Source organism: Brachyistius frenatus, unplaced genomic scaffold, assembly GCF_029030835.1.
Source record: "Brachyistius frenatus isolate BFR_SWC_R1_liver_20210118 unplaced genomic scaffold, ASM2903083v1 Contig_9, whole genome shotgun sequence".
Taxonomy (NCBI): domain Eukaryota; kingdom Metazoa; phylum Chordata; class Actinopteri; family Embiotocidae; genus Brachyistius; species Brachyistius frenatus.
The window spans coordinates 5,781,495-5,796,283 of NW_027210608.1; the positions used below are offsets into that span (position 1 = coordinate 5,781,495).

Sequence of the window (14,789 nt, forward strand, 5' to 3'; positions counted from 1 at the left end):
GTGATGGCGACAGTAGGCAGTTCTTAGTTATTTCATCCTCGTATTCAATATATATCATGCTGCCATAACATAATGCTGACACAAAATTTGCTCCTAAAGTGATCATATACACCTCTAACTTACAGCTGTTGCTGCCTTGCCTGCTAATTATCTGAGAGATAAAGATATACAATCTAGTACTGCAGTCTCTGGATTATTATTGGATTGCTATACGAGACAAATGCAACGGCCTGGAGTGAAAACTGCAAATTGGACTTTCAGCAGTTTTATTAAAAGTACAACTTTTATGCAGCTTCTTCGTCGTCAACCTTTTTTGACATTTATGAAGTTCTCCTTCTCAGTTTGGTGAACTGATGTATAATTTGATTACGCAATGTATTAAATGACTTGACTAAAGTGAGTGCAGTCATCCCAGCGATCCCCGCTGCTATATGGGTTTGAAGGGCTCACTTTCAGTTCTTCCTCAGTGGAGGCGGTGTCGATCAAGTCCCTAACATCAAGGCGTGAATGGCTCCAAATGGTTTGAGGAGCTCGGCAATGATGCCGGCCATATGCCAGTGAGATATCTGAGCCCACAGGATCATTCAGACTCATTACGCAAAAAGTAAAGTAGAAGAGTGGCATCAAGAGTGGTAGTGTGGGGTAAAAAAAAAAAAAAAAAAAAGGCAAACTGTTACTGGCACAGAGATTTATCAAAAGAGTAGAGCGATGGTACAAGGAACCGTGCAATTTACCGTTGTAAATCTCAATGTTCTGCGAGACATCAGGAATCGGTTCTCTTTTTTTGTCACCTCAGTATGAAGTTTAATAGTCCAGAACAAAGTGTCAAAATGAAATACACCGGTGATAATGATTCAGAAGCTGACGACCAATCACTGAAAGAAATTCAAGACATTCAACCTGTCAAGCAGTCTGTCAGAGATCATTTCTTTTCCATGATAACTGTCTTAGAATTACACCGTTATTAAATAGGCCTATGAACAGCAATACAATCTTACATTCTGAGCAGTAGTTTTGATCCAGTGGTGTAATATCAAGATAGATAACAACAACAACAAAAAATACAAACTCCTCCAGTTAAAGTTTATTGTGTTGTTTGATTGTTCAGATTGTGACTTGCATGTTTGGTCAGCTTGTTTTGATCACTGACGTTTAAGTAAATAGTCAAATAAGGGGAAGCAAAGAGAATACATGCTGGGAAGGTGTCAGGAATGTACTTCCTGGTGCCTGGACAGGCTGAGACAGACTCTGTGTTGGCAGACTTCACTTCATTACCCTTAGGAATAGATTGAGGGATGTTTCTAGTCCTTTTGGAGAGCGTGGCTGTCCGGTCTTTTGTTAAAGGAATATTTTAGTGTTTTTGAATATACTCGGTGAGTAACACAGTCCGTCTCTTGGGATAAACATCGAGGGAGAGTCGTACAGTGCTAGGCGCCTTGAGCTGTTCTCCTTCTGTAAGTCGGGAGAGCGAGTGGTGAGCAGGGCTTCTCTGGAAACTGTGATGAAGCTGCACTGCTGCCCACATCCTCTCTGCTGAAGCCATAATTAGAGCCTCATGGAAAAAACGTTTGGTTAAGCCATGAGGTGGAGCTACAATACTGAAATGATTCATAGCACCAAAACAAAACAACTGATCTTTCAGCTGCTCTTCATACTTTATGTATGTTTAAATATCCAGAACATACAAAAACAAAGTTAGCTGAACTTATACTTTTAGATATTTCTGGTATACCTTTAGTCACTCAACCATGAAGTGTCATTGCTTTTGTTAAGCTTCAGGGTGTTGCCAAGCAGCCGGCCGCACATTGGTATTTGGGTGTTGTTCATCAAGGTTGTGAGCTCACAGTGTCAAGAAAAGTAGAAAGCATGGAAACAAAGAAATGGCGGTCGAAAAAACAGAAAAGAAACCAATCTCTGTGTGCAGAAAAATTTCATGCAGGTAACTCAGTTATTGTTGTGAATCAAGATAAATGACTTGTGTTAAGGTGTTGCTCACTCTAATAGAAAACTTTTCTCCCTCTCTTCTTTTCTTTGCTTTTGTCTTCCTGTTCTTCTGCTGTTTATCCACCTCAGTACAGAATATCTCTTTACCGTTGAGACTTTCCCATTTGTCAAAGTATTATATATGATATTATTAAATTACACAGGGTTTTCCCTACCATTACAACATTTAGGTGCTGCACCTGAGTGTTATTTCACAGCGCCTGAACCAAATGAACACAGGAAAAAAAAACGTTTTTTTTTAGTGCTGATTATGTCAGGATGAGAAAATTGCAGTTCAAATCTATTCGCTATAAAACTTGTTTTACCAATATTTTGTTGTTATTATTTTTTCTAATGGCAGACTGTGGTTGTTTTTTTTTCAAATAAAAATCTTGTAACGATAATAGTACAAAATTATGTGAAGATGCATAGTTATTAATAAAAAAACAAAACAAAGAACTTCCAGACACGCAAGGAAAACCTTGTGTGACATGGATCTTGCCGTCACCGGGCTTCTGTCAGCACCAGCGAACAACACTCAGCCAAAGTACCGTTCAACGCGTTTATTCCAACGCAAATACTCCACATCAACATCCGTCTGCCCCTCCTGCTCTGTGTTCCCAGAAGTCCCCCCCCCCACACCTCCCTCCGGTGACCTGCTAGGTGCTTTTATGTGGGGAGACAGACAAAACGTGATTCACACCCTGTTATGTTTGTTGTTTTTTGTTTGTTTTTGAGTTTATTCAGTATTATTTTTGTTGGGAAACACATGAGGGAAACTTAACCCGCACTGTAGTTCACAAAATATATGTATATATATATATATATATATATTTTTTTTTTTTGTCTTAAAAAAACAAATTATTTCTGTCTGAGTTTAACCTTTCAAAACGTTACCCAGAGATTGTGTTTAAGATTCCAGGTATTTTGTTGTTGTTTTACATTCACTTCAGATAAACACACAACTCGGACGGTTTTTAAACTTGCTTGATTTATAGTGAAATAGTATAGATATTATGTATTCACCAGTACCCTTGTGTTTTTCTTAACACAGTGTGGTAATGCAGTCGAAAATACAGACTTATTAGAGCGTTTATTGTAGGAAATGTGCAACTATTGAACATGAAGCTGGGACACCGATGTAGATAAAGATGTAGTTCAAAGCACCTTGCATGCAAAGTGATGTTTTTTTTGTGTTTTTTTTTTTAGCTGTAAACGGTTGTAATACTGTTGCTTTCCCCAATTATTCATATTCGGTGGTTGTACAACAGCAACTTTATATCAGTGAATATAAACAAGCCCATCTCCACTATTAATCAAAACACAAATTCAAGTTTTTGTCTCGGCAAATCCAGATACAAATAGCGACCTCTACCAAATCTAGGCGAGATAAGCATCTCATAAATGTTTCATGCGTTGGAGAGTGGAGGTAGACGGGGAGGGGATAGTTTTGGCTGTCCGCTCCCTCCTGAAGTGGTGTTTTCCCACCGGATAGCACTTCATGAAATATTGGCTTGTCTCGTCAAACGGCACCCGCATGGGAGAACAAGCAACTTCAAAGACATGGAAGACGCGGCTCCCTGTTTTAATCGCCCTTCTACCCTCACATCTTCTTATGTTGCTGTGTCCTTGTTATCATAAATGTTCGTCCCCCTCACTTCTTTTTTTCCCCCCACCCGCAGCGCTGTGTCTGAAGAAGTTAACCTGCGGTTCGAATCGACGCCGGAAGACGATGCTCTCCCTCCTGCTGCCCGCGGTGCTGGCCGTCCAAGCGATGGGTGGGTGTCGCCCCTGCCCGTGCCCTGCCATTAGATCCGAGTCACCGCGGTGGGAAATGCCACTGCCTGTTAAACAGTACACCCTGCAGGGCCTATTAGTCTTCTGCCTTCAAAGGCTTCACTGGGCAAAACAACAGTTCAAATGAGGCTACTCCCAAAAGTAATGTGCAGATAGTTGGGGATGTTATAAACCCTCCCTCTTTAAACTCTCATTTATCGAGACGAGTTGACAGAGAGCATATTCTTGTTTATACAGACGCCCTGCCTGAGGGAGTAAAGGGACATTTTGAGTTTAGTTGTTACAGGGTTACGGCTGTGGTATGGGAGTGTTTTTTTTCCCCCGTCTATTTTCTTTACATTTCAGCTTGTAAAACAGAAGCGCTTTGACCTTTTTCCAGACAGGTGAGGAGCAGCGAGCGCTCGGGGTGAGGGTGAGGCTCCTCGGTGAAAAATGCTAGAAGTGCAGTTTTTCTGCTGTGACTCAGGGAGTGTGGTGAGGAAGTCATCCTCTTTATATTTATAATGCTGGGAAGTAGCGTGGCTGCGGCGGTGCTGGTGGTTGATGTTGCAACTGAGAATTCATAACTCGCACACTCAAAAGTTTTACTTCAGTAGAAATGGTGCTCAAAGGAAAACTTGTGTCATCATAAAAAAAATGAAACAAATAGCCTGGGTGGGCTTGATAGCATTTCATGACACAGTGAATAAAAGAAGGGAGTGGAGCATGTCAGTAGAGGGAGCAACAGTGCGCATATTTTAATGACAGTCTTTTCCCAATAGGTGTGCGGCTGACACATTGTGTAAATTAAAATCTCATAGTGGGCGATATTCCTTTTGTACGAACGTATAGCCTGAAGATGAAGAAGGAAGTCAGATTTCCACTTTGTGCCGAAAGCATGATGTTAAGACATGGCCTCGTCATACTTTTCCAAACCCACAAAGTTCAGAAAGACCTTTTATCGTGCAAAACGCCACCATTTAAAAAGCGCTACCCCTCCCCCCCCACCCCACCCCATCTCCTTTGCTCCCTGGTTGAGCTGACACAACCTCCTATTGGCCATCAGTGGCACATTTCAGTCTTGACTCAGTGGACCTAAGTGTCTTCAGTGGTTCATTAGGGACCTATTCTCTCCCAGCACAAATGGGCCGGCGGCCTGCTCATTACCGGCTGTGTGGCATCCTCTGCCTAACTCGCTCCCCCTCACCGGGGCGGGAAAGGAGGGGGGAGGAGGAGGTGTCGGGGACTGATGGAGCTCTTTAACTCACGGGTAATGGGCTATTGTAGCTCACACAATGATTCACTTTCTCTCTGCTAACTGGAGCAATAAGTGAATTAGTTGAAGTCTAGTTTGATACTATAGTCTGTGCATGTAACCTTGTATGATGATACGGAAACGACATGCTTATTTAATTAAGTGTTATATTAGAAATATAGGTGGCTTCAAAAAGAGTCCCAGGTGCATTTCAAAATAGCACAGACAAAATCTATCTTTTATTTGTGCTAATGAATATATAGAGTGTACTTGATAGTATAGTGAATGCACAGCCTTGTTCTTGTTTTTTTTTGTTTTTTGGACCAGTATAGGGCAACAATAATTATCATGTTAACTAATTAAAGGTCAACTTGATCGCCTTTGATTCATAAGCAGCCATGTTTTGCTTCTGCTGGCCACACAAACATAAAAGCTACACTCTTGTGTAATTAAAACAAGCAGCAGCGGACATCTGGGCTAAGGTGATCCAGGTCCCTCCGTGGGATCACTGTGTGTAATTCCATCAAGTGCTCATATCGGTAGAGATGATGTCACTCGGTGGCCTGAGCCAAACACGCATCCTATCGTGAGAACAGCGTTCGTGGCAGGGGAAAAAAAATTAATAAAATAAGACACGCGAGGACGGCACATGACAACACTGTCATCCCAGCGCAAGTAACATTGTGTCTGTAGCTCGCAGCTGCATCCTGAGTCAGGAGTCAGATGATGGATCATCCTCGGTGAAACCTCTCCACGATGTTAGTCACCCAGCGCTGCACAGCTGTTGTCACTTGCAGCCTAGGAGAGGCTTGTCTGTGAGCGGATGTTGTTTCTGTGATCGAAAACGCTCCTGAGGAAGCAGCAGCGACCCGCTGTGACCCCTGACCCCGCTGGTTACTCACAATATCTTATTTTTTGTTCGCACTCTTTGTGGCTAGGAGAGACAGGGAAATGCAGCCAACATCAATGCATGTACAGTAATGACTGCGCCACAGCAGTTAGCCGAGTACAGTACCATCCTTGGCTCACTCCAGCACAGCACACAGCAGCGGCAGCCAGTGGCAGAGCTAACAGGAGGCTGTCGAGCTAATTGCTTGTTGTTGTCATACTCTGTGTTCAGTTAGCACAGCCACTGGGCTGCCAGAGCTCAGCACCCAAACAATGAAAGAGAATCGTATTCATGCAAATGCAGAAATGGAAACCTGACCCGATTACACTCCCAGTGATGGGAGCTGTAAGGTAATTCAAATTAACTAGCATAATTGGATAGATTGCATCTAGCGTAGTCGTCGGCAGGCGCACATTATGGCAGGGCCCCCGAGCGTGAAAATAGCCCGCTCATGCCTGCATCTCTGGTGTACTTTTTAAAGGTCTGCTAACTATGAATGCCCTCTTCCTGTCCTCCTTTTCTCTTCACAGCAATTGATTCTGCAGAGAGGGGACACTTTAGCCTGTGCAGAAATTCAATTTAGGGTTATTACCCCGTATCAGTGATGTTCTTGTTAATTTGATTGTGTCCACTAAAGTATCCTTTTAAAAACAATCGAGGACAGGCTCAACAAAGATTGGTTTCGCCGCAGTGCATACATAATGACCGGCCTCTTTTGGCTTGCCTCCGTCTCGCCGCTTCCCCGGCTCTTCTTTTTTCTCACGGCGCACTCATTGAAACAGAGTGCATTACCCAACAAGCACCTCATGATTATTTCAACAAGTCCTAAAAACGCCACCTTGCGGGATCGTTAAAAAATTGATGCGGGTAATATGCCGAGATCACAGTTCTGGAGGGGAAGAGGGGCCTGCAGCCATATGTGGGTCTGCTGTGTGTCTAGTGGGCTGTGATGAATGGGCTGAACGGATGCTGATCTGTGCTTGGAAAGCGTTGCTGCGGAAGCATCCCAGCAGCTGACACAGGGAAGACCCCCCTCACCTGCCGGGTGTTGCCTGACAACGGCGGCGGTGACGTCGGGCGCGCCGGCTCTGCGAGGGAGACGACACGCAGCTGTCAGAAACGTGAGCCTTCCTCACCATTCGCCGCTCCTGCTGCAATAAACCGCGAATCAGAAATCACGTCACAAAACCCGTGAAAGAGCTTACAATTTGATAAGGCAGAAGCTGTTAAAACACATTGCTCGTCAGTCGGGGGAAAATATTTGCCACTCGGTCTGTTTTCGCGTACAGCTGCGTGCGAAGGTTTGGGCTCCCCTTTCAATTTAAAAGAAATAAACCACGACCTGCACAAGTCACTTCTTATTTCATGAACTTCAAATAAGTGACGTGCAAAAGTTCTGGCGACCAACTCTATCACTACAAATACCACAGTCCGCTAAGAGTCGTTCTGTTTTTGATTTAGGAATATTCACCCACTCATCTGCAGATTGCATCTTGTTCTGAGATATTTTTGGCCGCCTTGCGCACACACACCATGTTTAAGAATCACCCGCGGACTTTCAGTGTTCGGTCAGCTGACTGCGAGAGCCACCGTAACAGCTACAGTTTGCTTTTCTTGAAGTTAGTTCATGGTAGACCTTGAGTTCTGATGCTTTTGTCCTGTTCATTGAAGCCTGCCTTTTTTTTTTAGGTTCAGGAATCCAGACTTTGTTGATATTTAGTGGACACCATTCTTCCCTCTCTCCATGCAGTGTTTCCTGTGTCACCAGTTGCCTCACAACGCCAAAGCAGAGATATTTCCACCCGGTTGGCAAGATGTTCCGCGGTTCCCCTTAACCGCCATTTCTTCATGACATTTCAGACAGTGGAAACTGCAAGCTGGAAGCTTTGATATCGTTTTATAGCCTTTCCCTGCTTTGTAGGCATCGCTCAGCTTCACTCTCAGATCCTCAGCGGGCTGCGTAGAGGAGCACATTGTTGTTGAGCGTCTCAACAAGAGTTTTAAGATAATTTATTAGCTCTGGAATCGTCATCAGCTGACAATAAATGTGTGACCTTTGTTAGTAGATTTAACGAGTAAATTTGTTTCTCATATTCTACAAGTAAAACTTTTGCACATGCCAAATTTGTATATATACTTCTGGGTGCTTCGTTGTACACACTCCTTCCCTTCCCTTTTCCATCCCTAGCCTCCTTCTTATGAAAAAGCTCCTTGTCCCTTAGGGTTAAAAGCCAGAGGCTTGCCTTTATCTGTCCACTGTTCTTTAGCCGGCACCACTATCTGCCTGCCAGAGCCCATTAACAGGTTTATTGACAGGATATTAGATGGCATACATCTATGAAGGAAGCAAGACAGAGGAAGCAGAGACAGGGAGCAAGAAAGAGAGGAGGTAAAAAAAAAAAAAATAAGGACAATGAAGGGACACTGAGTGCCATTGTGATTTACGAGATTGCTGAGAATAAGAAAGTCAGAGTTCCCCCCTATCTGCCTTCACCTGTATCTGTTCCTGAGGGAGGGAAGTCACTCTCCATCATGGGTTCCTGGAGAAAAACTGGAAGAGATTATGTTCAGAGCTTAATGTTGAAAGTGACCCCTTTACACTGCAGAAAGTTCACTTAATCCCATCCATACTGTGCCTCTTTCACCGAGGGGCCGTTCGAGAAGTGTCGTTCAAGACACAGAAACCCTTTTAGATTCCGAATTTCAATCCAAATCGTGCTCACCGTGCACACAGTGCCATCGCGCCCTTAATGTTTTCCAGATGAAATCTTTTTTTTTTTTAAACTGAGTATTATGGACATCTACATCTGCTCCTGACAGCATGAAATCAAAAACTAGCTTTCCCTTCAGACTTAAACAGGGATTGGTTATATCATAAGAATAATCGGTATGAAAGGGCTCGCAGATCCTTTGAGCAAAATCCTTTGATGTTCAGGTGGTGTGAAAATGTCCAGAATGAGAATTTGTGTTGAGCTGCAGCTCCGTGCATCAGCAGGGGGGCAGTGTTGTAAAAGCATATTTCTCCTGCTTTCCTTCTTGCTGGACTAAAACCTACTGGCATTGCACTCTGTTAGTACTGCACCTGTTTACTTTGCTGTGTCAATATTGCCCCGATAATTTGCCCTCCAGTGCTGCTGCTTGATTTTCTTTATTTATGAAATCATATTATTCCTCCCCATGTCGAATGTTGCAGCAGGGCTTTGCCTTTTTACACGTGAAAACTTTGTTAAACAAATGGCTTCAGTGATTAAATAGCTGCACTCACTGTGTGCTATTAAACTAGCGCCATTATTGCAGTTTATGAACAGAGACTGCAAAGTGCTCTCTGTGTGGTTCAATGGTATTGAACTGAGTCCAGCTGGAGTGAACTTATTGCTGCTTATTCAGCTGGCACAACTTCAATTGCAAGTTAAAATATGCGTGTGTACTTGTGGACATGTGAAAATCATGTTCGCAAATAGCTGCCGAAACTTGAACAATGAAGTGCGCTTGCCTGCGACGTGTGTTTGTATTTGTGTGAGTCAAGGGCAGCGCAAGGGCCCGGGCACCTGTGTAGCGCCGTGTATACACGTGTGTGTTTGTGTACGTGGCTGTCGCCGCTCATGATGATGGCAACCTCTCCGCTCCGGAGCAGCTTTGTAACAGCGTCTCCATTGTAGTGTCAGGGTACCTCGTGTCCAATTCCTCAGACAGTGTGATGCTGTGGAGCTGTCAGCAGTCACACAGGTGTGGAATATCAATGTGTTCCCTGGCCTTTGGGAATCTGTTTCCCCATGAAATTGTGTGTCTGTGTGTGTCAGGCAGGGTGTGTGTGTGTGTGTGTGTGTGTGTGTGTGTGTGTGTGTGTGTGTGTGTGTGTGTGTGTGTGTGTGTGTGTGTGTGTGTGTGTGTGTGTGTGTATAGAGCTGGATTTTGTTTGGATTCCATTGATGTCATTGACACTGCTTATCAGTCCTAACTCATACTTTTACCTTTTCCTATTCCCCTTTCCCAAGTGTGACACTAAGGTAGTGATCCATTGTAATAGACATATCTACTCCTCACTTGTTACTGCGTCTGCACAGCAGCGTTTGTGCGAAATCATTCCTCTCGTTGTTGAGTCACTAACTGACAGCAGGAATGAAATAACCATCATTTGGAAATCTTGTAGTATCACTCATTCAGAGCTGATCATTTTTGGCAACGGCACAGCTTGTTTTTTTCCCCCCGAAAAAGATTAGCTGACTCGAGTCAGTATCACTGCAGCATGATGTGACTAGCTATGGATAGAAATTAAGGCTGATCAAAAGAGTGATTTCAGCCTGTGAGACGGAGTGTGCCGCCACTATCTCCAACTTTTCTCAAGTTCTCGCTATTAAATTAGTTTGATCTGGGTGTCAGACCCTCGCCCCTTTAGTAGACTTGAATTACAGTTGGTGGAAGTTAGATTTCATATGACTTAATGAATTCCAATTGTGACCAGTTTTCACAGTAGGGAAGGAAAAGCAACAAATGATCATACAAACTCCAACTTTCCACTTCTCCATCATTCATCTGCAACCCTCAGTGGGTTCCGAACAGGTGTGTTTTGGCAGAAACCTAATTTCCCTCAACATGTTCTCACGACAGCAGTTGACTAATAGCTGCTCCTTTGCCAAGCACTGTTTTTTCTTGCTTGAATTGTTGTTGATTTCTGTGTTTGTTGGGATTAACTTGTTTTTGGGATGATTCTGAAGTATAAGGACATGGCAGGAAAACAAATGATAGATGCTTCACTTCAATCCAACAACCAGTAACTAACTTAGCTTTACTTCCTGGTAATCCTCCCTCTCTGTACTCTGTGTACATGTGTGTGTTTGTCTGCAGCAGTGTGTGCGTGCACATGTCTGTGATCCATTTGCTCACTTTCGGAGCTGCAGAATAAGAAGTTCATGTAAAATGAGTGAATAGGATCAAACCTGTGAAGTTTGAGCTAATGACAGGAACAAAGAGATAAAAAGACAACTTTCGAGATAACATTTCACTCTTGTCTTTTATTTTGAAAGTGTTATTGAGAGTTTTGCACAGTTTTGGTACCTCAGCACTCTTTGGGTCGTTACTTTTGTAATTCTGATTTTGGCTGGTTGGCTGCTTCTATGTTGCATTTCATGGCAGATATGTAGGTTAAATTTAGCAAACTTTTGATGCGTACATCTTTTTTTTTTTTTTGTAGTGCACCTTTTAAATTGTCCAAATCCCACATGCATGGTATCCTTTAAAAAAAACATAATTAAAAAAAAAGGTTTTCAAAGAATAAAGCTGCCAGAAACCTGAATTAGAAGCCAACTGACACAGCCATCTTATAAAATTGACAAATATTTTTAGTGAAATATTGCTATAGTTTTAAAAAATATACTGTTTTACTATTTATACAATAGAAAAGTAAAAGGTTTAACTAGTATAGTGTATTTACATGTGAAGTTATTTCACTACCAAGCTTGTTTTGTGCCATATTTATTGAAAGTCTCTGTTTGCCTTTTTAAACCAATGACAGTAATGTTATGGCCTGCAGACATTCACTAAAGCCCCACATCAGCACTTCTCTCTACATGACATATAAATACTGTCATGTTACTGTAAATAAATCATACCCAGCCTATTATTCAACATATACATTAATGAATATTATCTGGTTTATTAAAGCAATGAGCAATGTCACTATAGCAGTGCCCAGGAATTAGCAAGGAATTATACTTTGCTCGCTATGAAATGTTAAAATATCTGCCTTGAGAAAGGATTGTACACTGTTGAAGTGTGCTAAAGTGCACCTGAAGAAGCACTAACTTCTCCTGTATTTGAAATGTACTTCATGTAGCAACTACAGCTATGCAGTTAGTGCCAACATCATATTCCTGCAGAGTGCATATTGTTCGTATGGTAATGGAGAGAAACTCTGGAGAGCCCTTTTTGCTTCTCAAGCCATTTGTTTGAAAAAGATTGCACGAAATCAGCGATAGTTTAATTGTAAAATGAATACAGGTGTAATTGAGTTTATTGAAGGTGTACATATCAAAATCAGTCAAATGAAAGCTTACCTAGACGGAGTGGTGAAGACTAATACACCCTGTCCAGTTATTTGACATGCACACATATTGCATTTGTCAACGCATGTGGATGCACACATTCACACTCACCGGTCTGTATCTGCCAAGTTGTCTGTGGATTTAATTTACCAACAGCCGTGTGCTGTGTAACCCTGCTAGCACCCCCTCCGTCACAGCTCGGATCCACATATTTACCGTCTCCTCGCATCCCACACTCGCGCTCCCAGTCAGCCTTCACGCTCACCTCATGTGCCTAGCAAGCATGCAGTTCACTAAATGACACACACTTGGGTAGAAGCAAATCCAGCAGCACCCATGCCTTGCGTATCTGAGGCAAGCAGAATGGAAGGAGGTGTCGATGGTGACGGGGTGGCGGGTTAGTCTTGAAAGTAGAGTGGAGACCAGTGTGAAGATCACTTGCAGCCTTTTCTAGCCGGCCCTGTGCCTCGCTGTCTAGCGGGGCCCGTTGCCAGCGCTCGCAAAGGCTGTAATGAGTTTATTTCATGTCGGCTGTGAAAGTGCCCGTCTCTGTCTCGCAGGCACTCAAACAGAGCTGAGACCCATAAACACAAAGTGCACTGTGTAAATCCCCGCAGCCTGACGTCTCCCAGCCTGCCCTCTATGGCTCCTGAGCATCTCTTTATCGAGAGGGAAAATGGATAGGTGAGATCCTCACTTGCCCTCTGAGAAGACACGATGCCCCCCCCCCCCTCTCTGTATCACCAAAGACCACTCATGTTACAATCTTTAACCTCTCCTACTTGCACTTGTCTCTTTGGTGAAAGACATTTTTTTCTTCATGTCGAGAGACGATCAAACGGGCAACTACTGTGCAGAACACGCTGTCTGTTGTAAACAGCAGCAGATAAAAAAAAATACAAAAAAAACAGCCAAGTGCACAGTGATTTGCTTTGGCTCATGGTGTTTTACCTCTGACGAATAGGGCATCAGATGTGCGTTTTCCATGACGTCATTCGGCCTGGCATGCCTCCCTCCTGTCCAATCCCCTCCCCTCGATGTCATGCAAAATGTTCCCCTTCTGTTCTCTTTCCAAGTGCAGGTCAGCGTCTCTACACAAGGTCCCTGTGCAGAGCTGCGTCCTCTCAGGGCCTTGGAGTGAATGGAGGGTCACTGGTTAAAGAAACAGTGAGTGGAAGAGGAGGGGTGAGGCGGAGGTGTAGGATGTGAAAAAGGAGTTTCTATCTCTCTCTCCTCTCTGACATGGCTTTGGTCCGGGTTGGGGGATTAGTGTGTGAGGCTCCACCGCAGCCTCTTCCTTGGCTTGTTTCCAGATATTATCTTTAAGTGTGAGCTCAACGCAAGCCTCTCTTTCTGTCTTTCCCTTTTCCCTTCCCCCTACGCGTATGAACTCAGTGGTGTGAGTCATCCCAGGCTGCTCGGGGAGTGATTTAATTGCTCTCTCTCCTCCTCCTTCAACGCGTGCGTCTCCGAGAGAGGGCTGTCACTGACCCGCCGCCCCTAAAAAATAAACCAAAAACAACAGCGACCTATTCATTGCCGCAAAGGTTGGGCCACCTCCAACCACAGTCAAAATACACACTTTACAAAATTTGGCCAGTTGTCCCCATTTATGGCGACACAATGCTGCCTGCTTCTGCCATGCTTTGCTGTGATAACTCTTCTGTATTGTGCAGCCCTGCTGGGGGAATGTGGGCACGATATGGGGACAGAGAAACACCCCCACCACCGCAGCAGAAGAGCTTTTGTAATCACAGTTCAGGAAAAAAAAAAAAAAAAAACTCTGCCGTTTTCACCGTGGAGGTCAGATAAAGGTTTTGTGACTGGTACTTGGGTTGGCGTGGGCACTTTTGATTTGTTGCAGGTCAAAATTGTGGAGCAACATTTTCTGCCAAAATGAAGTAATGCCAACCGACTGACCTGTGACACAGAGACTGAGCGGAAACCGTTTGTTTTTCCTGTTTTCATGCTTTCTGTTTATATTTTGAATTGACTATTTAAAAGGAAAAACAGTTTAATTCATAAAAAGTTGTCTATTACACCCAGGCATACAGTTCATCTCAGTGGCATTAAATCCGTGCATTTCCCTGTCCCTCTCCTCTGCACTGGTGAGCTTGGACAGTAGGTGGCACTGTTCCTGCAGACGAGCAGGTCGGTAGGGGGTGTGATGTGGAGAAGGCCACCTGGCTGGGATTGGCTGCTTGTGATTGAAAATAGGTCCGCCTTGACTTAGCAGTAGTCGTCCATACATGAAGCCGCACAGATGAAAGACTTGTTTGTTGTTAATAGGGTGAGTAATTATTGCACCTCGCTGCGGTCAAATCTCCTTCACAGCAAAATGATTCAACACTGGCGTTGGCTGTGTGATAGACAGAGCTCAGGAAGGGGGTGAGGAGGCTAAAATGCCACTGTGATTATAACAATTAGAGAGGCTGAGCATAAGGTAGAGGGTATTGCTCCTGGGGCCGACTGGCTTTTTTTCTCCCCTGTGATGCCGATGAGTCTCTCAGAGTTGTATAACAGCAGACAGGGATCAATGGAGAATGCTGACTCTTGTGAATACTATGGATGTACTCTAGACTGCCTGAGATGGCTACTAATCCAGAATGATTATGCAGTGTACTCTTTGCTCTCTGTCTACACACACACACACACACACACACACACACACACACACACACACACACACACACACACACACACACACACACAGGTGCGTACACACAGACAAATCAGCAGCCTTTTTTGAGTAACAATCACTTTTCACCCATCACCACCACCAGCAGAAGATTATTCTCTTTTTTTTGTTTTTTTTAATTTAACCACCGATTAAGCTAAAGCTGTA

The 14,789-nt window shown here is 43.7% G+C and overlaps 1 protein-coding gene across 1 annotated transcript in view; it reads left to right on the forward strand.

Moving 5' to 3' along the window:
- cd276 (CD276 molecule) overlaps positions 1-14,789 on the forward strand; it is a 68,722-nt gene that overhangs the window by 1,194 nt on the left and 52,739 nt on the right. The window contains exon 2 of the mRNA XM_069690485.1: positions 3,666-3,761. Within this exon, the coding sequence (XP_069546586.1) occupies positions 3,716-3,761 (46 nt within the window). The 5' untranslated portion in view covers positions 3,666-3,715. The remainder of the gene's footprint in view (positions 1-3,665; positions 3,762-14,789) is intronic.